General features: G+C 39.4%; 2 protein-coding genes across 2 annotated transcripts; one reads left to right on the plus strand and one right to left on the minus strand.

The window, feature by feature from the left end:
• Nucleotides 1–741: 741 nt before the first annotated feature.
• Nucleotides 742–19,696, minus strand: LOC134657306 (putative tricarboxylate transport protein, mitochondrial). The gene is made up of 5 exons (XM_063512879.1): nt 19,411–19,696; nt 11,067–11,193; nt 4,035–4,258; nt 3,125–3,289; nt 742–1,751 (listed from the first exon to the last, which is right to left on the minus strand). The coding sequence occupies exons 1-5, from the start codon at nt 19,607–19,609 to the stop codon at nt 1,513–1,515; spliced, it is 954 nt and encodes a 317-aa protein (XP_063368949.1). The 5' UTR covers nt 19,610–19,696; the 3' UTR covers nt 742–1,512.
• Nucleotides 19,697–19,986: 290 nt separating this feature from the next.
• On the plus strand, nt 19,987–25,704 carry LOC134656725 (SWI/SNF-related matrix-associated actin-dependent regulator of chromatin subfamily B member 1-A). Its single transcript, XM_063512237.1, has 7 exons — nt 19,987–20,151; nt 20,451–20,641; nt 21,056–21,218; nt 22,016–22,163; nt 22,684–22,895; nt 24,684–24,860; nt 25,526–25,704. Exons 1-7 carry the CDS (start codon nt 20,071–20,073, stop codon nt 25,670–25,672), a joined length of 1,119 nt encoding a protein of 372 aa, XP_063368307.1. The 5' UTR covers nt 19,987–20,070; the 3' UTR covers nt 25,673–25,704.
• The last annotated feature ends 368 nt before the right edge of the window (nt 25,705–26,072 follow it).

The raw sequence follows: 26,072 nt of genomic DNA on the forward strand, positions 1-26,072 counted from the left end.
TAGATATTCTGATAAAAAAGGGGATAGTTCGAAAATTTCGTGCTCTAGAGGTCTTAAAGGATCAAAAATGAAAGAGTACAAAAAGAAATGCATTGGTACTAATAAATGGTTTAAACATTAACGAGTCTGTTATCGTTATGTAGTCGTTGAATTCATCATTTGTACTTACTTATAACTATTTATCTTAGGAAACTGCTCCGTTTAAAAAATATATAAAAAAATCTGTCGTTACAAAAACATCACAATACATACAAATTCGGATACATTCTGCAAATGTATATCATTTATTAAAAAAAAAATTATCACATGCCATGATTCTGCATAAAATTTTAAAAAATAACTCACAAAATACATTACATTGCAATAAACCTTTATACCACGTAATCTAAGACTTTTATAAAACAAAAAACAACAAAAAAATACATGAAACAAGAAACCCTGCTAAAGTCATAGTCATGAGTAATAATAAATACGGTCAACACCATAAAATGTTTACATCTGTACACCTACAAAAATATACTTTCGATGATTTTACAAAAAAATTAACACTTATTACTTATACGTCGCGATTACATTTCACTTACATCTGTCAAGCGCATGAACATTTGTACAACTAAGCAGATAATGTGACTAATAACTTCATGTTTTGTCACAATATATAGTAAAAAATACTAATACTATATCAAAACAATCAATTGTGTATAAAATACTTATGTTACACTTCGTCGCTGGCAGATTTTCAATTCGAAAGATAAAAAGATAATATTGTATTTTTAACTATACGCGTTAGAACTTATCATCTACCACATTTAGCTATCTCTTTAGCATATTCGATAACGACCATGTCCTCTTCAAATGTGACAGTGACTATTTCTAAGTTATAAACGGGCGGACAGCTAAAATACCGCCGAAGGCACTAGTGCTATATCCTACAACGATTCTTCAATTCCCAACGGTCTTTTGTCGCAAGCAAGCCAATATCGTATTATTAATTGTCATGAGAAATATCTATCTGTATAATATTCAACATTTTTCAAAAATAAATATGTTTATGTTTTGGAATTAAGTCTTGTCATATTTGTCACAACAATTATTATTTAAGTAGTCAAAAGACCCGTCGCTCAGTAAGCCTTATTTTCCATAAATATATCAATAACGAGTGCAAGCTACTACCACCCGTTTATAAGATCTAGGCTCAAATCAAACTTACTAGCTATTGGCGAATCACTCGCATTGAGCCCTTTAGGCTAAAAACGTGTACTGTGTCACTTTTATAAGTTACAACAATGATGTTTTCTTTATATTGTAAAATGATCACTATCAAAACAACGACATAATATAATAAGTCTGCCTTGATTTGCATTTAATAAAATTATTCTATAACATTATCATTTATCTTTCACTTACGTAATTAAACTGATGATGACAGGACACATCCGGACTCTATTAGTCCTACAAGTCGGTAACACACATTGATGTAACTTATACCAGCGTACCCCACACCATAACCCCTTACTTCCACACATAGTTGAACACATCCATGATACTGTCATAGATAGTGAACGTGATGGCTACATCGAACACCACTCTGCTCAGGCGAGGTACCGTGCCCTTGTAAAAGGCGAGGGGGCCTTCCGACTTCCAGGTCTTGATGAAACAGTCCCATGTGCTGCGGTACTTTGCGGCTTCGAGGCCCTGCATGCGGGTTTTGACGACGTCGATGGGTGTGTTGCCGAATACGGATGCGGCTCCTGTCAAAGATAATATAAATATTGTGATATAATGTTACACAAATGATCTAAGAGAGTAATATATGCCATTTTAGAAAGACGGGGTCTTTGACCAACTCTAAGGGCGAGCAGTACGTGCTTGAACCTTCTAAACGAATCCATTACGGAATTGCGATGTAGCGAGAGAGATGGTGCTACCATCTATACAACTTTAGAAACAAATCAAATTATTTTATCAACTATTTTGATTTGTGTAAAATCACTACATAGTATAAAACAAAGTTGCTTCCCTGTCCCTATTTAGATCTTTAAAACTACGCAACGGATTTTGATGCGGTTTTTTTTAATAGATAGAGTGATTCAAGAGGAAGGTTTATGTATAATTTGTTAACTCGTGCGAAGCCGGGGCGGGTCGCTAGTATTTGATAAAATAATTTGATTTGTTCCCAAAGTTATAAGTTATATCATTTAATGATTACAAAATGAAAGTTTCTATAAATACGAGTATTGCATAAGTCAACATTTGTTGATCACAAACATGAGTCGTGCAGGGCCATCTTATCAGCTGCCATGTTAACTATAAAGATAACCAAACAGATGATATGATTTAAATCTGCTTACGCGTTTACTCGTAGATTAAGCATTTCGTAATGTCAACTTATGAAACGCTGCAATATTATGTATTAAATACTACGAATAAAGCGTTTTTATTGTGATTTTCCAGGTCATAGATATGACACTGTCTGTATTAGGTAGGTACATCTCCAATTCCATGGTTATCAGACAGTAACGTCTTAGCGTCAACCAACAAGTTACATTTTACTTTAAGATTTATAGGTTTTAATCTGTCCAGCAGTGGGTCACTTCTGAGTTTAGCTTAGGACCGAGACTGGAAGATGTCATAATGTATTGTTTGCCCACATTTTCGTTAGTCATAATTCATTTGGTTCATAAACGCGTCACTTTTCACGATTGCCATAAAACAAACCTAACATATCTGTAGGATAACGTTACGAGAATTCTGAAAAGTTAACGGTTTCAGTTTTATGACTAATGATAATATGACAAACAATACATTATGAGTTAAAACTTTATGGGAAACAAAGGGACCCCGGAAGATAGGCCTATGCTCAGCAGTGGGCGATAAAAGGCTGAAATTATCGGCGCGATTCGGGAAATGAATTAGAGATTCACTAGATATTAAATAGTAAAGATATGTGACGTTCCACGGCAAAAGGTACCTTATGGCGGCTGGCGCTTACGCTATTATTAACGCCGCTCCAATATTCAGCCGGGGCAATGGTACCTTTTGCTGTGGAACGTCACATATCTTTACTATTTCATATCTAGTGAATCTCTAAATCATTTACCGGATCGCGCCGTATGGCACTTACCGGCGATACCACCGAATAGACCGACGATGTATTTGGGCACGTGTTTGTCGCGGTCGCCTCCCTTGTACCAGTCTCGGAGGGACTCCATTACGAAGAACCGTATGGCTTGGTTACTGCCCTGTTTCATTATAGTTGCTGTTACGCCCTTGTACACCCCGCCAATACCTGAAGATGGACAATATTATTGAATTAGGTAGGATGAGCTTGAATCCATCTGGTGAATTTACGGATTTTGGACTTCAAAACACAAAAATGAGGAAAAAATTCACAGGTTTAATCACTACGTAGCAGGGATGTTGTGAATGCCGATTTTTTGACATCCGCGGATGCGGATTTTTAAAGGCTCACATCCGCGGATGCGGATGCGGAAGTCAAGATAGGTACATAAAAAACGTCAAATATTACATTTTAGTAATTTTTATTTCAAAAAACCGGCCAAGTGCGAGTCGGACTCGCGTTCCAAGGGTTCCGTACATTAAGTCTCATTCACGCTTGACTGTTTATTTCTAATAGGTTTTTTTGGCTAATGACTAAATTACCTAGCAGTCTAGCACTTACGCCGATGCTAAGACGATCCTGTACCGACCTGTTCCACATCCGCATCCACATTAAACTCCGCATCGATTTTATGCGAATGCGGATGCAGATGCGGATGTTGAAAATAATGCGGAAGTTCCGCGGTTGCGGATGCGGATATTCGCAACATCCCTGCTACGCAGTATAAAACAAAGTCGCTTCCCGCTGTCTCTCCCTATGTATGTATGCTTAGGTCTTTAGAACTACGCAACGGATTTTGATGCGGTTTTTTAATAGATAGAGTGGTTCAAGAGGAAGGTGTATGTATAATTTGTTAACCCGTGCGAAGCCGGGGCGGGTCGCTAGTGCTAAAATAAAACCTTTCTGTACCAACCTTCTTCCCTAACAATAGTCCTCACGCCGTGGAAGAACCCCTTGAACCTTGGCTTCTCCATCCGCATGTCGTTGATGAACTTGACCTTGACGGTCTCCATGGGGGTCACCGCGAACACGGCCTCGGCCACGCCGGCGGCCAGCCCGCACCCCAGCTTCCCAGTGGTGCTGAGAGTGCCATTGTCGGTCACCATGTATAGTTTAGCTTGCTCGAATACGCCAAATCTGGGGAATATTTTTTAAATGTAAAACAGATTATGAAGCTCACGTATTGTCGTTCACCATGTATAGTTTAGCTTGCTCGAATACGCCAAATCTGGGGAATATTCTTTTAATGTTAAACAGATCATGCCGGTAAAATAATGATTACGAAAGCTGCTCTATCTGGCAAGCCAATTTTACCAGTAGAAAAAGGCGGCAAGCTTGAAAATTAGGCGCGAAGGGTTGAACGGGAAATTCATACAAATTTTTAATATGCTAGGTTAAAGCGCCTGGGATTTTTTCTGTCAAGTAAAAATATAAATGATAGTTCGTTTTTTTTTAGCATTAGAAAAGACTAGGCGATCTTGACGTGTCTTTTAATTGAAAAACGCTTTTTAAAAATAAGTAACTATTACTTATGGAAGCAAAATAATGTAAATAATCGTATATGATTCATAATTGTTACATATTTGCGGTGACTTATTTTTCAAAAGTGTTTTTCAATAAAAAGACACGTCAAGATCGCGTAGTCTTTTCTAATGCTAAAAAGCGGCCAAGTGCGAGTCGGACTCGCCCATGAAGGGTTCCGTATTTAGGCGATTTATGACGTATAAAAAAAAAACTACTTACTAGATCTCGTTCAAACCAATTTTCGGTGGAAGTTTACATGGTAATGTACATCATATATTTTTTTTAGTTTTATCATTCTCTTATTTTAGAAGTTACAAGGGGGGGGGGGACACACATTTTATCACTTTGGAGGTGTCTCTCGCGCAAACTATTCAGTTTAGAAAAAAATGATATTAGAAACCTCAATATCATTTTTGAAGACCTATCCATAGTAGATATGAGCGCCGATAGGCAGCTAGCCGGCGGCGGCGCGCCGGTCAAAATTGGTCGGCGGCGGCGGCGAATCGGCGGCGTGGCCTTGAAACACCTTCGATGAATGAAAAAAGAATTCAAACCAAAATTTTACCGAAAAAACATGTTTTTGCTGTAGGAAAGTTATGAAATAAATGCATTTTTTATTTTCAATGATAATTTATTGAATAATGGTACGAAAAAAAATGATATCGTATAAACTGTGGATAAGCGGTATCGCGCGGCATCAGAGGCGGTCTTAATCTTGGTGAGGCTCTGGCCGTAAGATCTTAGCGAGGCCCTTATCTTTTGAGCTAAGTTAAAAATTGTGAAATGACTGTATCAGGGAAACGTCTTGTCGACAGTCCAAAGAAAATCGAGCTCCGTCATTAACCAATATCGATTCAACAAAACCGATTTATGTCAAAAAGTGAGGCCCAACGCCGAGCTCCATGTAACACCGAAGACTTGATTTCGACGCCTCCCAATGCGAGGCCAGAGGATGAGCTGCAGGTAAGCATACAGCTAAGAATCGAACGCCAAGTGTAAGCTTGGCTGACGGCCGACCGCCTGGAGCGCCGATTGCGGCGCGCTTCTGTGCAAGGCCGAGCTGTAAGAGAGCAGAGCGAGGGCGCAGGCCGATAAAGACTGAAGCCATAGTGTTAAAGATCTGGGGCTTTCCTGCGGGCGCATTCGTGCGACGCCAAAGGCCGAGCTGCAATGGAGCTAAGATCGGATAAGGACCAATGCTCAAGCGTTTTAAAACAGGCCGAAAGTTGAGCTCCAAACAGGGCCAAAAACTTGCAGGTTCAGATAGCGGCTTAATTCCATGCGAGCGATGCAAGGCCAAAGATTGAGCTGCGAGAGAGCAAAGCTTGAAATTTAAACAGTGGCCAAGTTTAATTGAGACCGGATTCCGACGCCCTTCCGTGCGAAGCCAACGGCTGGACATTTGGACGTGGAAACGCTTAATATCTCAAAATTAAGCCCCTTTTATGCCTTTTAAAGACTTTTAACCATGCTTGCAATGGTTAAATTCGCGGTAAATGACGGATGGTTAGCTGGCAAAATTAGTTAAGCATTGGATCGGTTAATCGGTAATACAAAGATGTGGGTTCGAGTCTCACGTTAGCCAGAGTTGATCACAGTTAATTTTTTAATTGTGATTGACATATGTGTAGTGTATATTATATACAATCTATAAATTGTAATGTGGAACGTTCCACAATAAAATGGAAGGAAATCAGTATGTTTATTACAAGCATATTGATGTTAAAATTGATATTAAATCATTTCGTTTCCCCAAGACTAGTAGCGCGGTTACTAGACAGATAAGTTTGCATTTGCCTTCGATATTTTTGAATTATATGGGCCTAAAATACCTTGTGAATGCCTATAAACTGTTTGAAGTGGCGCCGTTAATGATCTAAACTCGATTAAAAATATATTAACTGATTTCGAAAGTAGTAGTAACTACCAAGGTCACGCCGATGCCACGCCGATAGCGCAGCGTCGGCGGCGGCGGCGCGAAAATTTTGTCGGCGGCGGCGGCGCGCCGGCGCGGCGCTCATATCTAATCCATAGACACCCCACACGTATGGGTTTGATGAAAAAAAAATTTTTGAGTTTCAGTTCGAAGTATGGGGAACCCCAAAAATTTATTGTTTTTTTTTCTATTTTTGTGTGAAAATCTTAATGCGGTTCACAGAATACATCTACTTACCAAGTTTCAACAGTATAGTTCTTATAGTTTCGGAGAAAAGTGGCTGTGACATACGGACGGACAGACAGACGGACAGACGGACAGACGGACAGACAGACAGACAGACAGACATGACGAATCTATAAGGGTTCCGTTTTTTGCCATTTGGCTACGGAACCCTAAAAACACGAACTATAAAACCAGAAAAAAATGGACATTGAATACTTTAGCATTGAAAATGTCTGGCAAAACGTTGAACGGTTACAGCATAATATTTGCTCTGTAAGTAAGTACCTAAACATTGTTGTTCTATACCTACAATAAGGCGGAACTTTTCACGGATGCCATCGGATAGAAACGACAGAAGTTAGCATATTGGCGATAATTTTAACAAATGTTTAGTATAAACAGCACGTTATACTTGAACATTTCGACATGTAAAAATCGACATCTTCATTTTGTCACGGTATATCTGTGCTTATTTCAGTGATAAAATATTCTATGTATCTACAATTCTACATTATCCACACAAATAGATGCCCTAACAGGAACAGGGATTCGCACCCGGGAACTCCAGCTCACAGGCAGGGTCACTACCGATTAGGCTAGGAAATCCTTAAATGAGGTGTAAAAAGGGACCGATGTAAAATAGGGTATTATGATTGTGGGAAATCATAATTAAACCAGTATCAGCCTGTCAGTTGTTCGGAACTGTCAACTTTTTGTTCTAACTGACAGGCCGATACCGTCCGGCGGACTGTTAATCAGTGGGCCCCTTTAGACAGCATAGATGACAATCGTTCGTAGAGAAACGAAACGCTGCCTTTTTTATCGCACCTATACGGATGAGTGATGATGAGTTTCGTTTTCTGCAAACGATTATCATCTTCGCTAGGCCCCCTGAACGTGTTAAGTGTGTGTTAAGTGGATTTAACTACGGATATACCGGTGAATGTCAGTCAATATCATCAGATATCATGTCACGCGTCGTCGGGCAACCTCCATTGTGACATAATGAACTTGTTATCGTTATGCTGATAGCGACACTTTGCTGAAACACGATACGGTGCGAATTGAACGCCTTGGACTACGGACCGCGTGTTCTCGTGTCGTTGGATGGTTAATTAAAATCGACCATTCTTTAAGCCCGTCACAGACGGAGCGATAATATAGCAAAAGATATCTTATAGCAAGGCATCTTATGATATATTTTACGCTGAACCGATTTGGACAAAATTTGGTATGGAAATAGTTTGGGCCCCGAGAAAGGACATAGGGTAGTTTTTATCGATCATCATCATCATTCCACGCAGATGAATTCGCGGGCGGAAGCTAGTATCATATACTATAGGTATAGGTAGTTCTAGTCCCAAAACTCAGCTATACCTAATACCTAAACCTTCTACTAACAACCGCGTAAGTTCTTTACCAACCGCCTGAGATAACTGGTAGATCTATAATTAAAATTCCCATTAAGTCGCCGGTATATATGACAATATGACGTTTTTAATTTAGACCTCACTTTGCGCAAACAATTTGTTTAATAAATGTTTAATAATTGCATTAAATTACACGTAAATTTGTTCACGAAGAAGCCGTTGCTATAGTATACCATTTAACTACATTGTGATGTAATGATGATTTATTTGTTCAGTTTGTAGGACGAATTGGCCAATCTCCACTGTGAGGTGTGTCTAGTACGTCAATAACACGCAATTGGAATACTTATTCGTGCGTCTACGTCACTAGTCTATTTCCACACACGCCAAACATTCACTGCTTTCAATTAATTTTTGTAATACTAGCGACCCGCCCCGGCTTCGCACGGGTTAACAAATTATACATAAACCTTCCTCTTGAATCACTATCTTATTTAAAAAACCGCATCAAAATCCGTTGCGTAGTTTAAAGATCTAAGCATACAGAGGGACAGACAGACAGTTGGAAGCGACCTTGTTTTATACTATGTAGTGAATGAGTCTTCTCTGGGCCAATTTTTATTTTTGTGTCATTTTTTTCAGATTTCGATAGCAATTTTTTTAAATAAAAGTGAAAATCTTGCAAGTCGCGGTGAGCTTTTTCTAGATTTCAATCAGATTTCTAAATAGCGATCCCAAATAGTCACCCCATTGACCTAGTTGCGGGGCGGTCTGCTGACGTTGGTCCCGAGATCGATTTCAGGGAGTCAAATATTCAAGTATGTTTCCGTACACACGAAACACCACTTTCATCTGTAGTACTTTTAACCGCCTTCAAAAAAAGGAGGTTCTCAGTTTCGCAACTAAGTACTTTTTTGGCAGGGAAATAGGCAAACGCCGGGAGAAGATAACTGGTTAGAATTTAGGTGATTATGTTTGACGATGGTGTGCCTGGTAATTTGACCGGTATCGCTGCTGTATCTGTCAATCTCATTGATGAAATGAGTGACGTTTGCCGTCGCATTACCGCCGCGATAATCATCAATCCGTCACTCGTTTTATCAAGAAAATTAACACATATAGCGACGGCATTAACGCCGCTGCAGTTGTGTCGCGACATTAATGCAGCTGCACATCCGAATGGCACCTAAAATCGACTTTGCCTTAATGTGGTTAACTATAACAACAAGATTTTACGTTTCCTGTTTTTTCATAATGTTAAATTAACATTAAGTTTACACAAGTGGTGTTTGCATATAATTAGCTGTGCAATAAGCTTAAGATAACGAAAACTCGAATGTATACCTAATACAGTAAAACCTGGATAATTGCAATCTCAAGGGACCGGCAATTTTTTGTCAATTAACCAGGTTTTTCATTTAAGCAGGTCGTGCCAATTAACGAGGTTCAAAAAATCGTTGTTGCAATTATAGAGGTTCTCATTAATAGAGGTTGCGTTCCGAGGAAATTGCTTTTATGGAGGTTCAAATAACCATTGAAAGTAGATTCTGGGTTTCTGGTCTGTATATTATATAACTTGCACATTTACACTTAACTTAGTTACTGCTTATAATCATTTGGTTTATTTTTAATAACCCCTTGAATTGTAGAAGAAAGTTTTATTGGAATGTAAAAAGCATATTATACAAATACAAATACAAATAATTTATTGAGAAAAGTATAGTACAGTGGTTGCTCTTAAAGACTAAGAATTTATAAAGACAAGTGATTTACAAATGCCTGAACTAGGATTCCCTGTGTTTCAGGCAGCGAAGGACAATATTAACTATTTATTAATTATTCACTTAATTATAAACTATAAGTAGTACACAATATAAGTCTTATTACCTAAACAAAAAAGTAGGTTCTTAAGTATTAAATATCAGAATACAGTAGGCAGTAGGTAATCATTTTACGACTATTAGTAAGTTCTCTGTATCATCGTACGTCATTTTTTGAAAGGCGCGTCGTAGAGTATTCTTGCAACAAGCATAGCTAAGTGGGTATAAGTCTAGTGTTGCATTTAACCTGTTGTACAAAAATGGGCCCAAAAAGACAAAGAATCTAGATGAAAATACGTATTTTCTTTGTACGGTTTGCATGCATATAATATCTTTGCGCCTTTTATTTCTATAATCAGTGTTGAAAGGAGTTCTGGCGTGCTGCTTTAGTACTGTGCTTAATATATATAATTGACGAACAGTTAGTACTTCACATGATTTATAAAGGAGGTCAGTAGGGTATAGGAATGGGCGGGAAGTGGCTACCTTTAATAAGGCTCTTTGAGATTATGTTTTTGAATTAATCAAAATTGTTTCACCTACTAGTCTGTGATAGATACCCAATTAATAAATTGAATTCTGGGTGGAGATTTAAAATAAAATTATCATTGCTATTAAAATATGGTTTCTGCTCTCTTCAAGTCTACATTATTTCAATTACAGAGGTCTTACTTATAGACTCGTGTCAATTATAGAGGTAATAAAAAGAGCTAAAATAACGGATTTTTTTGCACAGTGTCAATTATAGAGGTCTTAGTTGCGATGTGGTCAATAACAGAGGTAAAATTACGAAAAGCACTAAAATCTAAATTTCAATTATAGAGGCCTTTTGGTCTCAAGGGACCGGGACCGGACCTTTGGTTGCAATTATTGAGGTTTTGCATTTATCCAGGTGTCAATTAACCAGGTTTCACTGTACATAATGTATAATAATGAAAATAAAAATGTAAATTTCCACTGTCTAGCTAACATGGTGGATACAGCTTGGCGAAGGTGGTGGAGTCTTAGTAATAGGGTCCCGTTTTTACCCTTTGGGTACGAAACCCTAATAAAAAGATGTAGGGTCTCACCTGACGGCAGACTTGGGTATGGAGCCGTACAGCAGCACGCTGAGCCCCCTGTACAGCCCGAAGAAACCATGGCCCTGCACGGTCTTCTTTACGCAGTCTCCGATGCCCGTGTACTTCTTGGTACCACCTGGAAATACAACAATATGGTTACACTCAGTTTAAGTAGGTACCTTTAGTTTGTAAAAGGCGAGTCGGCACAGAACGAACTGCCTCGCGAAAGTCGCGAGGCAAACGCGCGGGGACTTCTGGCCAGCCCAGTAAATATCAGGCAGATTACTTACACCCGTGTTACTTACGCGTATCTCACGAGTTTCTCATAATTATTTAGATAGATAGATAGATAGATAAAATCTTTATTCAACCACAACTTACATGTTTTGTGACACAATAAATAAATAACAAGAGGCAAAAAGAAAGTTGACAAGAGACAAAAAGAAGAAAGCAACATACAATTTGACACTAATAGCAGTAATAGCAATTTACATATTTATTTTACCTAAGTAGAGGGTCATGTGTTGTGGTAAAGAATAGGCGCTGACTCAGCATAGATACTGCGGAGACCGCAGCGCTGATCTTCCGTCAGAACCTTAAATAAACCTACAGTAATGAACGACCAGTGCAGCGCCAGTCGATGTATGTATGAAATACGTATATATTTATATATATGTATTTAGTAAGTAGCATTATCAGTCACCAGGTCAATTGCAAGTTTACGAAGTTCAACGACCTCGACAGGCATTAAACAAGCCATGATTGATTGCGGTATACTATAGGAAGTCGTAGTAAACTCGTTCTACGTTTTCAGAATTATGCCTTGATCAACCGAGTATAGTGGCCTCGGCAGAGTACTGAGGGGCTACCGCGAAAACCGAAATTCGCAAATTGCGGGGATCTTTCTCTTTTACTCCAATGAAGGCGTAATTAGAGTGACAGAGAAAAATGACCGCAATTTAGAATAGCCCTGAACGTGTGTTCAGAACGTGTGTGTGTGTGCGTGTGTGCCGTGTGGCCGAGGCCCTACGTAGAGAAAAGTGTCGTGAAGTGAGCGAGGTGTACGAGCGAGTTATAAATGTGAATAATATAAGAAATGTGTAAGTAGTGGTTATATTTTATCAAGTAGTTTTAGTTGTTTCCATTGAATAACTAAGAGTATTGAAATAAAGATAGAGTAAGTCATTTAAAATTTTGAAGAACATAAATTGAAGCAGTATAAACTTTAAAATTACCTGCAATTTAGAAGTTCCAAAGATTGTATGGCTTTAAAAAAATATTTATTCATTTTCTTATCAGATAAATTTTATCTTATAGATTATCTAGTCTAAAAAAAGAATCTTTGATTGATAATTTTTTACTTTCATGATTGTGTGATATGTGTACATGCACATGCATCGGCATGAGTTAAACATGTTTAACCCCTGTATGTTTAATACTTCAATGGTTCATCATATAAGTGTCACTATTTTTGATAACTTGATAACAGTATCCAAGGCAGATGACTTAAATAACAGTGGGTAGACTTATGTATGAGATGTGGGTAGGGCGGATTATGAATAAACAGTCTTAGCAATGCACTCGTGGTCTCAATACATCATCCTGCCCAAATCAGTACTTTACATGGCGCAGCCGGTTATAACCAATGGTTTGATCGTTATAAGTAAACGGGATTAGTGTAATTTGGATATTGAGTGATAGATTGAGTGGAGTGAAATTTACAAAGCAGTGTGTTGTGACTAGCGGAAAATGGATACAGTTCTAAGGCCGCCGCCTCCATTTTGTTTCGAGAATAATTTGTCGAGTGTTACGTCGGGAAACTTAAGTAGACAATGGTTAAAGTGGAAGAAATCGTTTGAGATATACTCTAAAGCATGTGAGCTTAGTAAAAAAACTGAAGACGTACAAGTGAGCATTTTATTGCATGTCATAGGAGAACAGTGTCGCGGTCTATGAACAGTTCACAGATAAAATAACTACTATAAAAGGATTATTAGAAAATTTTGATAAATATTTTCTACCAACAAAAAATCTGACTATCGAGCGCCACAAGTTTTTTTCGAGAGGTCAACAAGAAGGCGAGTCCGTTGAACAATATACATTTGAGTTAAACAAATTAGCTATGACTTGCGAGTTCAAGGACCTGAAGGACGATTTAATAAGAGATAGGCTAATTTGTGGATTGAGAGAAGACGCGATGAGGGAACGTTTACTTCGGGAGAGCGAGACCTTGACTCTAAAGAAAGCCGTGGATATGTGTCGTATAGCGGAGATGTCACGCATGCAAGCGGGCCGTATAAAGCAAGAGGATACAGGAGAGTATAATGCATACGAGCTCACGACTAAGGCTGGGGACAAGCAACAACAGTGTGAAGTGCACTGGGTAGGACGTCCTGCAAAGAGTCGTCCTGGATCGAGTCGAAAGGGCCGTTGCGGCGTGAATGCGCCGCCGCCGCCGAGCCGAGCGCCGCCGACGCCGCGGTCCGGCGCGCCCGTGATGTCATCGCGCAAGAATGCGCCGTCACACGGAAACAACTATAGGCAGTGTGATTATTGTGGATCGAATCATGAAAAGTTTAAGTGTCCCGCTTATGGTCAACGCTGTGCTAAATGTCATAGATCTAATCATTTTGCGAAGGTGTGTCGTATGTATGCAGTACAGGGGGATTCCACGGATCAGGTATGTCTCATTAATTCCATAAATAAAAATAAGCGCTGGAGCGTGGACCTTTTAATTAATGGAGCTAGCATAACGTTTAATTTAGACAGTGGGGCTGATACTAATGTTCTGCCTTTGCGATTTTTACCGGAAATCGGGTATAGTGTAAACGACTTAGTACAGACTCGTATCAGATTGACAGCATATTCAGGAGACCAAATTAATGTTGCAGGCAAGTGTCACTTAAAAGTAAAATACAAAAACAATTCACATGTTGTAAGTTTTATTATAGCGGACGTGACATCACCCCCGGTACTAGGTAGATCAACTTGCGAAGAATTAAACTTGGTTAGGCGCGTTATGAATATCGAGACCTCAGGGTTGAATAGTTGTTTAGGAATGTTAGATGAGTATGGGGATGTGTTTGAAGGCATGGGGTGTTTACCCGGCGAATATAGGATACAATTGCAGCCTAATGTGCAGCCAGTCGTGCATGCGCCGCGTAAGCTGCCACTAGCGCTGCGGGACGCGGTAAAAAATAAGCTAGATGAAATGCTACAGCAACAGGTCATCGCGAAGGTTGAGGGGCCCACGGACTGGGTCAACAGTATGACTGTCGTGAAGAAAGCTAATGGAGACCTTCGCATCTGTTTGGATCCTCGAGACCTAAATAAAGCTATTCGTCGAGAACATTTCAAATTACCAACTCTGGACGAGATTACAACGAAATTATCGGGTGCAAAATATTTTAGTACTCTAGATGCTAAACACTCATTCTGGCAGGTAAGGCTACACGATGAGTCAACTGACCTTTGTACCTTCAACACGGTGTTTGGCAGATACAAATTCCTTCGTATGCCCTTTGGAATTTCTTCCGCATCGGAGATTTTTCATAAAAGGCTATTTGAACAGTTTGATGATATAGAGGGCGTAATACTCTTTATTGATGATTTGCTTGTGTATGGAGAAACGGAGGAAGTACATAATACACGTCTTCGTCAGGTGCTCGACCGGTGTAGGAAAATCAATATTAAGCTAAACAAGGATAAATGCAAGGTGGGACTTTCTGAGTTAAAGTATTTAGGGCACAGAATATCATGCGAAGGTATACGGCCAGATGACTCGCATACGTTAGCTATTAGAGAAATGCCTAAACCAGAAAATACTAAGGATTTGGAAAGGTTTTTAGGGCTTGTAACCTATGTTGGCAGCTTTATACCACATTTGTCAGAAAGGACCCATTTGCTGAGAGAGCTTCTTAAAAAAGATATAGCATGGCATTGGGATGATAGGCATCAGAAATGTTTCAATGAATTAAAACAATGTTTAGTGAGTCCTCCCGTATTACAATATTTTAATTTAGAAAAATCGGTTACGATTTCTGTTGATGCAGCAAAAAACGGGTTAGGTGCTTGTCTTATTCAAAATGGACTACCAGTTTGCTACGCGTCGCGCTCGTTAACTAAAGCCGAGCAAGCCTATGCGCAAATTGAAAAAGAATTGCTAGCATGCGTGTACGCATGCGAAAAATTTTATTGTTATATTTATGGGCGTACAGACGTGACAGTGGAAACTGATCACAAGCCACTAGTAAGCATAATTAAAAAGCCTATTGCTAGTGCCCCGGCACGTCTTCAAAGAATGTTGCTAAGGTTACAACCATATACATTTGAGCTGATGTACAAGCCGGGCAAATACCTGTACGTGGCAGACGCGCTGTCGCGCGCTGTGGCGCCGGCCGACTCGAGCGCAGCACCGGAGGAGCCACTAGATCATTTAGAGATGGAAGCGCAAGTATGTGCCGTGGCCGTTGACAACCCTTTAACTGATTCACATTTCATAGAATTGCAAAGACACTCAAAATTGGACAGCGAAATTGAAGCCTTGAGAAAAGTGATAAAGAAAGGTTGGCCTACACATCGTAGTCAGCTAGAACATATATTACGACCGTATTGGGATTGCCGAGACGAGTTGACAATCGCATATGGCATGGTATGGAAAAACAACCGTATAGTTATACCTAAATGCATGCGTCACTCCATGTTAAAAAAAATACACATAGGACATTTGGGTGCTGAGAAATGTAAACTGAGGGCTCGAGAAATCATGTACTGGCCCAATATGAATACGCAACTTGATGACATGATATCGCACTGTCAAGCCTGTTTAACTTATCGCAAAGAAAACTGCAAGGAACCAATGATATCACACGACGTCCCCATGAGACCGTGGTCAAAAATAGGAGCGGATATTTTTCATTTCGGTGGTTTATCTTTTCTAATTGTCGTTGATTATTTTAGCAAATTCATTGAAGTAATAAAATTAAATAACATGACTTCATCTCATGTTATTGATCAATTGATTAACATATTTTCTAGACAGGGCGTTCCGGAAACAGTTTTTACAGATAACGGGCCGGAATTTTCATCAAGTTTGTTCCACAATTTTAGTAAAGATTGGAAATTTATTCACATGACATCATCACCTAGGTACGCACAATCGAATGGCCAAGTCGAAAGAGCAGTACAAACGGTAAAATCAATTTTAAGAAAAACTAGTTGTGACAATACAGACTATAGATTAGCATTATTAGAGTTTTTAAACACGCCAGTTAGTGATAGGATAGCCTCTCCTGCCGAGATATTAAACAATCGCAAACTGAGAAGCATCTTGCCTTGTTCACCAAATTTATTAAAACAAGCCAAAATAGATTATGCACAGGTTAGACACGAACTTAAGGCGCGACAAGATAAACAAAAGTACTACTACGATAGGGGAGCCAAAAATTTACAAACTTTAAGAGCGGGTCAGCCAGTTAAAGCACGTATTAATGGTAACTGGGTATACGCCACGGTTCTGAATCTCGTAAGTCCGAGATCTTATTCAGTAAAACTGGAAACGGGCAGGTTAATTCGTAGGAATCGTCGTCAGCTGATAATAGACTCGATGCGACGCCCCCCCGCCCGCGCGGATCCCATTTTATACGATAACATAAATCTGCCGGTCAACAATTCTCGCGCTGAGTCAGACATGACAGTCAGTCCCACTGTCCCATGCTCCCTACAAATTAATAACAATAACAATTCTGGTAATAATTATGTCACACGTTTTGGCAGGACAGTGAGACCTCCTGATCGGTGGGGATACTCTGAGCTAGGAGTACCACAACGCAACTAAATAGGTACCTAGGAATAGCTATAAGGTAACTGCATCAGTATTCGATTCGTAATAACCCATCAAATTGCAAGGTATTGTAATATTCAAGATATGTATTATGTTATGTAGCATTAACTAATGTGAGAAACTGTATTCAAAGTTTTACTTTACATATTATGTAATTGTAATTAATAATAAATTGTAATCAATTTGTAATCAATTATAAAATAATATCGACATTGTAAAATAAAAAAAGGCAATGTGCGTATATTGTATAAGTTAGGTATAAAAAAAAAATAAAAAATAAAATATGAATCTTGCATGTATCAATTACCTATTGTTTTTTTTTATAATTAACTGTTGTGCTAATGATGTTGCATACCTGCATGATAAAATAATGATACCTATACTTACCGCAAGAGATAAGTGTATGTTAGATTAATAAGGAAGTATATAAAAATCGTTTCAACAATGTTCTAAATCAATGAAGCAAAAATGGTTAATTTTACAATAAATGTACTTAGTATAAGAAGGCTAGGTACCGTTATAATATATATATACTTAATACAACATTAACTTAAGTTCATAAATAATATTCATTCAAAAATATTGTGATAGAAAGTATTACACTTTGTTTTTATTTTGTTTATAGAAAAGAAAGGGGTTGTGGGTAGACTTATGTATGAGATGTGGGTAGGGCGGATTATGAATAAACAGTCTTAGCAATGCACTCGTGGTCTCAATACATCATCCTGCCCAAATCAGTACTTTACAATAACTACACTTTATTCAAAGGATTTATTTAGCATCTTAAATCGTACAAATAACGATATATAAATCTGTGCTAATTGTAAGAATAAAAAGTACATTACATAGTAACAATTAATAAGTATAATTGGAACTAGTTTAGTGAAAAAGATCCATCTTTAAAAAAAAATCATTGAAATTAACTCTTCTTTTTCAGAACAGGTTAAATTTTTAATGACAGATTCTTGTAGGTTGGAACCTTATAATTGGGACCCATAATATGATAGAGGTCATAATAATATTGATTGATAAAAGATGTATATGGAATGAAGCGAGCCAGTAGATAAGATAAGAGTACAGTATTGATCTTTTGATTATACATGCCATGATAACAGCTCTCATGATGATGTACTTAATGTCAAAGTTATCAAGGATGTTTATGTTTGCCGTAGCCACAGTTGTATTCCGAATAAGTGTATACTGACAGCATACAAATAGAAATGATTGATTAACAGTAAAACAACCTCTTAGCCTCTCAAGCAGGTCCTGGTTTTTTTTAACCTATGAAAATAAAAACAACTTTCATCCAAAAAAATATACATATAAGGTGCCAATATGATAAACTAATAAAAAATGCTTGCAAGACTCAGTTCACTTTAATTCTGAAGGCTGACATAACATATGCATGTAATTATAATCATAATATTTATGAAACACCATATTTTTTATACTACAATAATTGGAACAGTTTAAAAAGTTTTTTGCATTCACACTGAGTACCTATTGATAAACAAAGTCAACTTTAGCTATGTTTAAAAAAAAACATTATCCAACCAAACCATTTTTTATACTACAACAATAATTGGAACAGTTTAAAAAGTTATTTTGAATTCACACTGAGTACCTATTGATAAACAAGGTCAACTTTAGCTATGTTTAAAAAAAAACCATTATCACTGTAGTGAGCCTGAGCTGCTAGCCAGATATCTTTCTTAAAAAGCTATTAAATCTTACTGCTTCAGAATAGTTCTAGAAAATGGATGAATAAAATACCTAATTAAATTAATGAATACAAAAACAACAGCATTACCCACAAACAAGATTGCCTTAACAAATTGAACCTTAACATAAAGTAGTGAAGGTACATGATAATTATTATGTCATGGCTATGGTTTCTAATGAGATTCTAATTAGTACACAATTGTAGAAAATTTTCCTTTTGAATGCTGCCCACAGAAAACAGGTGATTGGTCTATGAAGAACCACTTTTTAAGTAGGTTTAATTGATTTATATGTGGTTCTTTTCCTAGTTACGGCGTCGGCATAGCGACTAGTATTAAATATGCATGGATTTAGATATAAACAAGACAGACGTGACCTTGAGTTAGAGTATGAGCGTCTTGTAGGTTTTCTGACACGCAAATAATATTAAGAGCAAAGTCCACATTTATGTGGAGTCGAGTTGAGTACTATCGCGTAGGAGGAAAAAGTGCTCGATGATGGAAATATTTTTAGCGGTTGCCATTCGATAGAAACACAAATAGAAAATTTATATGTATTATGTAGGTTTCCGCCGTATGTAAGCCACGGAAAGGCGTTAAATTGAAACTAATGGCCATCTCTATTTCTAGAATCGTCGTTAATTCCACAAGAAACATAATATCCAGAGATGGTTAGATATAAATAGGTCAATCAACAATGTTTACTATTACGCTATTACGTTATCGAAGGTTATAATCACATTGATGAATGAAGGTGAACCCGTTTATATCGTGACCGGTTATCACTAACCTTTTTCGTCTAATTGCAGTTGTGTTTTTACGTATTCGGTTGGGAATGTAATACAAATTTCAATGCCACCAGTGATGCCGCCGGCAACGACTCCTTTCATTCCCACTGATCCTGAACCCCCAGCTGCAGCCGCTGCGCCACTTTCCGTCATCCATGGCCTTTGGAATGGATTCTTAAAACTTCCGGTCCTGTTAGACATGGTTCTAACTGAAAACACTTCAATCGATTCCCACAACGGCTGCAACACCCTCCCCGTACAACAGCTTCACACTGACTGATGTTTTTTTTTAAATTTTTTTTTGATTAGGGATTGATTTGATTTGATTACTTTTATACAACTTCGTTCATGAACGAGAACACGAGAACGAATGAATTTCCCGGATTTTTTTCTGTATGGTATCCCCATGATAGATTGTTTGAGGCATTGTTTGGAACGATCGAAATCGATGCCAACTAGCAGCAAAAAACCGGTAATTACTGTCAATGGTAGGTACAACCCTAGAAGTTTGACGACGCCATTTTGACAGGAGGCCGGACCCATATCATAAATCGAGTTTTGTGTTTCAATACTTTCGATTTTGAGGCATGTTTAGCTTTATTTGTTGGAATTAGTGTTATTTAGTATCTTACTGAGTTGGAATAAATTAAACAAACTCCAACATGGCTTTACGGACGTACGGCGATAAGCCGATTAGTTTCCAGATTGAAGAAGGAGGAGAATTTTATTGTGTTGGCTCAGAGGTGATTATTTGGTTATTTATTATTATTATATTATATTAATTAATACACTAGGAGCTGAAAGCTGATGCGTGTATATCACTGCACTTGATTTTTTTACGATTAATGTTCATTTTGTTAGTTGTTTTAAGTGTTTGTCAGGTCTGTTTTTGAAACTGTTCACTGAAGGAGCACATATCACTGCTTCTGCACATATCATTGTTGTTTATTTATATGGCTAAAAAGTTATATTTAACAATCATAAATAATATTAATACATTACCTATATGCCTTTGTAGTAATAAGGTATATTTTGGTTTTAGGTCGGCAATTACCTGCGGTTGTTCCGTGGGTCTCTATATAAAAAGTACCCTGGCATGGTCAGGAGGACCCTGACCAATGAAGAAAGAAAGCGTCTGGTAGACAATGGGCTGGGCCAGCATGTTCTATCAAGTTCTGTGTCACTGCTGAAAGCATCTGAAGTAGAAGATATTATTGAAGGCAATGATGATAAGTAAGTAATAAAGAGTTCTTGTAGATAGTGATCTAATGATGGCAATGATTCGTTAATCATAATAAACATCATATTACATAATACATACATTCATTAATATAATCACGCCTATTTCCCGGAGGGGTAGGCAGAAACATACCTGACATACCTCTTTCGCTTCCGTCACTTTCATAACATTCCTCATACACACTCGCCCATTTAGGGTGCTCTTGATCTGGCATTTCTTCAGGATTTCCCCAATCTGATCAGAGAAAGTCCGCGCTGAGGTCTGTCCCTTCCATCTCTCTCTTCATCATACATCATTCTCTCTACATCATATTAAGAGTCATAGTAAAAGTAAATTGGCCAATCCTGATACTGAGGTTTCTGTAGTTTAAAGTTCAGGCCTTTGTGCTAATAATTCTTTATTTGCAGATACAAAGCAGTATCAGTCAGTCAGGAGCTAGCGACGCCTCGGGAAAGTAAAAGTAAGAAGCCACATAACCCGTCATGGATGCCTGTGATGCCAAACTCCTCACACTTGGATGCGGTGCCTCAAGCCACTCAGATTAGCAGGACCAGGGTTCACAACAAGAAGGTAAAGATATATATAAAGCTAACAAAAGGGGTCAAAATAATCTAAAGGATTTTAACAGTGTGCTGATCATATTTTGAAACTAATATGTAAAACAAGAAATTCCTTTGGTTTAGTGATAATCTTCTTGCTTCTCTCTCTTTAGCCCTTTTCTACCCTTTGTGTGTAGGCCTCCTTTATTTTACGCCACTCATCACGGTTCTGCGCAACCTGTAGCCACTTCTTCCCTGCAGTTGTGTTGATGTTGTCGCCCCAACGCATAGGTCTACTTTGAGGACGCTCTTCCTCCCATGATCGCCACTCGAGTAGATGTTTACTCCACGAAGCTCTTGTTTCTCATCTCTAACCAATAATCATTTCCATTCCATTCCTTTTTAGGGTTCCGTACCCAAAGGGTAAAATCGGGACCCTATTACTAAGACTCCGTCCGTCCGTCCGTCCGTCCGTCCGTCTGTCACCAGGCTGTATCTCATGAACCGTGATAGCTAGGCAGTTGAAATTTTCACAGGTGATGTATTTCTGTTGCCGCTATAACAACAAATACTAAAAACAGAATAAAATAAAGATTTAAGTCGGGCTCCCATACAACTAACGTGATTTTTGACCGAAGTTAAGCAACGTCGGGCGGGGTCAGTACTTGGATGGGTGACTGTTTTTTTGCTTGTTTTGCTCTATTTTTTGTTGATGGTGCGGAACCCTCCGTGCGCGAGTCCGACTCGCACTTGGCCGGTTTTTATTTTATCTATTAAGATCTTAAAAATTTCTATGGAAATTATAATTTATATCTGTTTATGCTCCAGGTGCGCACCTTCCCTCTATGCTTTGACGACACAGACATGACTGCGATGCTGGAGAACGCCTCGCAGAAGCAGATCCTCGTCCCGATCCGCCTTGACATGGAGATTGAGGGCCAGAAGCTCAGGGACACTTTCACTTGGAATAAGAATGGTGCGTAGCTTGTCAGCCTGTGGATCTCAGTTGTATTCAGTATTGATGATTGATACATTTTAATAAGAATGGTGCGTAGCTTGTCAGCCTGTGGATCTCAGTTGTATTCATTATTGCTGATTGATACATTTTAAGGATTTATTCCATTTAAGTTGTACATTGCCATTGCTTTACTTTAAGGTCTCCTCCTCATAATTTGCACATACAATACTATACATATTTGTCTGTTTAAGATCTTGCATTGCAGTTGGACCACACTAAGTTTTAATGCCAAGTGCCAAAATGCATTCTTACTGCCAAGTATGTGCAAAGTTAGCGTGATTAGAGTCTAACTCTACTGCAAAAAACTCCAAGACTCAAAACAAAACTTCACAAAACCGGAGTCAGAATGATTGTCAGAGTTATTTCATACATATTTATACTTTGTATACGTACTTTAGTAATTATAGTAATGCTTCATTAGATAAAAGCCTTGAAAACTACATGAAAACAGTTCTAACGAATAAATCTTCCGATCTAGAATCAATCATAACCCCAGAGCAATTCGCGGAGGTTCTCTGCGATGACCTGGAACTGAACCCGAGCACGTTCGTGCCCGCCGTGGCGTCCTCCATCCGACAGCAGATCGACGCGTTCCCGAGCGAGCCCCCGGCCATATTGGAGGAGCAGAGCGACCAGCGGGTTGTCATTAAGCTGAACATACACGTTGGGAACACTTCGCTTGTTGATCAGGTTAGTGAGCACTCGACCATCCGACAGCAGATCGACGCGTTCCCGAGCGAGCCGCCGGCCATATTGGAGGAGCAGAGCGACCAGCGGGTTGTCATTAAGCTGAACATACACGTTGGGAACACTTCGCTTGTTGATCAGGTTAGTGACCACTCTACCATCCGACAGCAGATCGATGCGTTCTCGAGCGAGCCGCCGGCCATATTGGAGGAGCAGAGCGACCAGCGGGTTGTCATCAAGCTGAACATACACGTTGGAAACACTTCGCTTGTTGATCAGGTTAGTGACCACTCTACCATCTGACAACAGATCGACGCGTTCCCGAGCGAGCCGCCGGCCATATTGGAGGAGCAGAGCGACCAGCGGGTTGTCATTAAGCTGAACATACATGTTGGGAACACTTCGCTTGTTGATCAGGTTAGTGACCACTCTACCATCTGACAACAGATCGACGCGTTCCCGAGCGAGCCGCCGGCCATATTGGAGGAGCAGAGCGACCAGCGGGTTGTCATTAAGCTGAACATACATGTTGGGAACACTTCGCTTGTTGATCAGGTTAGTGACCACTCTACCATCTGACAACAGATCGACGCGTTCCCGAGCGAGCCGCCGGCCATATTGGAGGAGCAGAGCGACCAGCGGGTTGTCATCAAGCTGAACATACACGTTGGAAACACTTCGCTTGTTGATCAGGTTAGTGACCACTCTACCATCTGACAACAGATCGACGCGTTCCCGAGCGAGCCGCCGGCCATATTGGAGGAGCAGAGCGACCAGCGGGTTGTCATCAAGCTGAACATACACGTTGGAAACACTTCGCTTGTTGATCAGGTTAGTGACCACTCTACCATCTGACAACAGATCGACGCGTTCCCGAGCGAGCCGCCGGCCATATTGGAGGAGCAGAGCGACCAGCGGGTTGTCATTAAGCTGAACATACATGTTGGGAATACTTCGCTTGTTGATCAGGTTAGTGACCACTCTACCATCCGACAGCAGATCGACGCGTTCCCGAGCGAGCCACCGGCCATATTGGAGGAGCAGAGCGACCAGCGGGTTGTCATTAAGCTGAACATACACGTTGGGAACACTTCGCTTGTTGATCAGGTTAGTGACTAATCGCCTGTTCTCGAGCGAGCCACCAATGATCTACGGAATTCAATTTGGTCCACAAGAACTTCAGATTTTGACTTCAAATTCAAATACTTATGCCGTTAATCGATGGATTAAACTTTCGTGAGACATATTTTTGATATTTTAAACTGTTTAAAGTCTATTTTTTTATTCGGTAGACTGAAATGACAGTTAATAGTATGGACATGAAATGTCATTTCATACTATTAACTGTCATTTCAGTCTACCGAATAAAAAAATAGACTTTAGACGACAACGGTTGCACTCGCTTGAATTTTGGGCCCAAAATATGTCGCCAATAATGACTAAAAATTCAAGTGAGTGAAACTGTTGTCGTCTAAACAGTTTACTTATGGCGTTATTCGTAAATGTGGTTTAAATTTAAATTTAGGTAACAAACGTTGATACAATTTCTGTTTGTTTGAAAGAGACAACACCTTGGTTTGTAAGGAATTGCTAAGTTATATGAATAAGGGGTTGTTATTTGATTAATTTAGCGAAAGAGGTATGTCAGGATCGTAGCCAATGGACATCCGTGGTCTCTGCCTACCCCTCCGGGAAATAGGCGTGATTATATGTATGTGTATGTATGTATGTATATGTATGTATGTATGTATATGTATGTATGTATGTATTTGATTTATTCTGTGTTGCCAGGTCGAGTGGGACATGTCAGAAAAGGAGAACAACCCGGAAGCATTCGCGACCAAGCTCTGCGCTGAACTAGGCCTAGGCGGGGAGTTTGTGACAGGCATCGCTTACTCCGTCCGCGGTCAGCTTGGCTGGCATCAGCGGACCTTCGCCTTCAGCGAGGCGCCTCTGCCTGTCGTTGAGGTAAGGCTACTCCTTATGAGTCGCTTAAAGTGCTTCCATACTGAAAAGAGAACCTAAAAGTGTTTACAAAGCTATGTACAGAACTAGGACTAAAGTCTAGGACTGAAATGACAGTTAATAGTATGAACATGAAATGTCATTTCATACTATTAACTGTCATTTCAGTCTACCGAATTAAAAAATAGACTTTAGGCAATATTACCACGAAATTGTGAAAAAAGATTGTCAATGATGCAAGATTATTTTTTAATACAATAAAACATTTACAGCAATAAAACTACGACGGACTGCGTAGCATTGCAATAAACAGTGTCTTGAAGTTTGTTGTTCACATGACCATAACTGACATTTTATTTAACTACTAGCGACCCGCCCCGGCTTCGCACGGGTTAACAAATTATACATAAACCTTCCTCTTGAATCACTCTATCTATTAAAAAAAAACCGCATCAAAATCCGTTGCGAAGTTTTAAAATTCTAAGCATACATACAGACAGACAGCTGGAAGCGACTTTGTTTTATATTATGTAGTGATAGTGATATCTACATGATGTACGCACATTATAGGCACATGTAAGCTACTTGTACCGACACTATCTCAGGGCCAAATAGAATCCTGTCAGGCTTTCCATAGCAATGGATTTGAACCTGTAATTTGGTCACAGACGCCGTACCGCCAGCCCGCGGACGCGGAGGCCTGGGCCCCGTTCCTGGAGACCCTCACGGACGCGGAGATGGAGAAGAAGATCCGCGACCAGGACCGCAACACGCGCCGCATGCGCCGCCTCGCCAACACCACGCCCGGTTGGTAACACACACGCGCACACACACACACACACACACACACACACACGCACACACACGCACACACACGCGCGCGCACACTCACCCAAAACACACACACACACACACACACACATACACACACACACACACACACCCCTACCCATCCACACCCCCCCCCCCCCACACACACACCCACACACACACACACACACACACACACACACATACACAAATAAGTGCTTGTTTAAATATTTTTGATCATCCTGACCGCTTTAATATATCTGATGGCGACTTTACACCACACACTACTTGGAGTCTCTATTCCGATTCGTCTATAGCCTAAGAGCGGTTTTACAATTTGCTGATCTGATATTTAATGTCGGATACACCCATAAAAAAAATGCAAAAATTTGCCTTTTTGTATTT

The sequence above is a fragment of the Cydia amplana genome, chromosome 19, assembly GCF_948474715.1.
Source record: "Cydia amplana chromosome 19, ilCydAmpl1.1, whole genome shotgun sequence".
Classification (NCBI taxonomy): Eukaryota; Metazoa; Arthropoda; class Insecta; order Lepidoptera; family Tortricidae; genus Cydia; species Cydia amplana.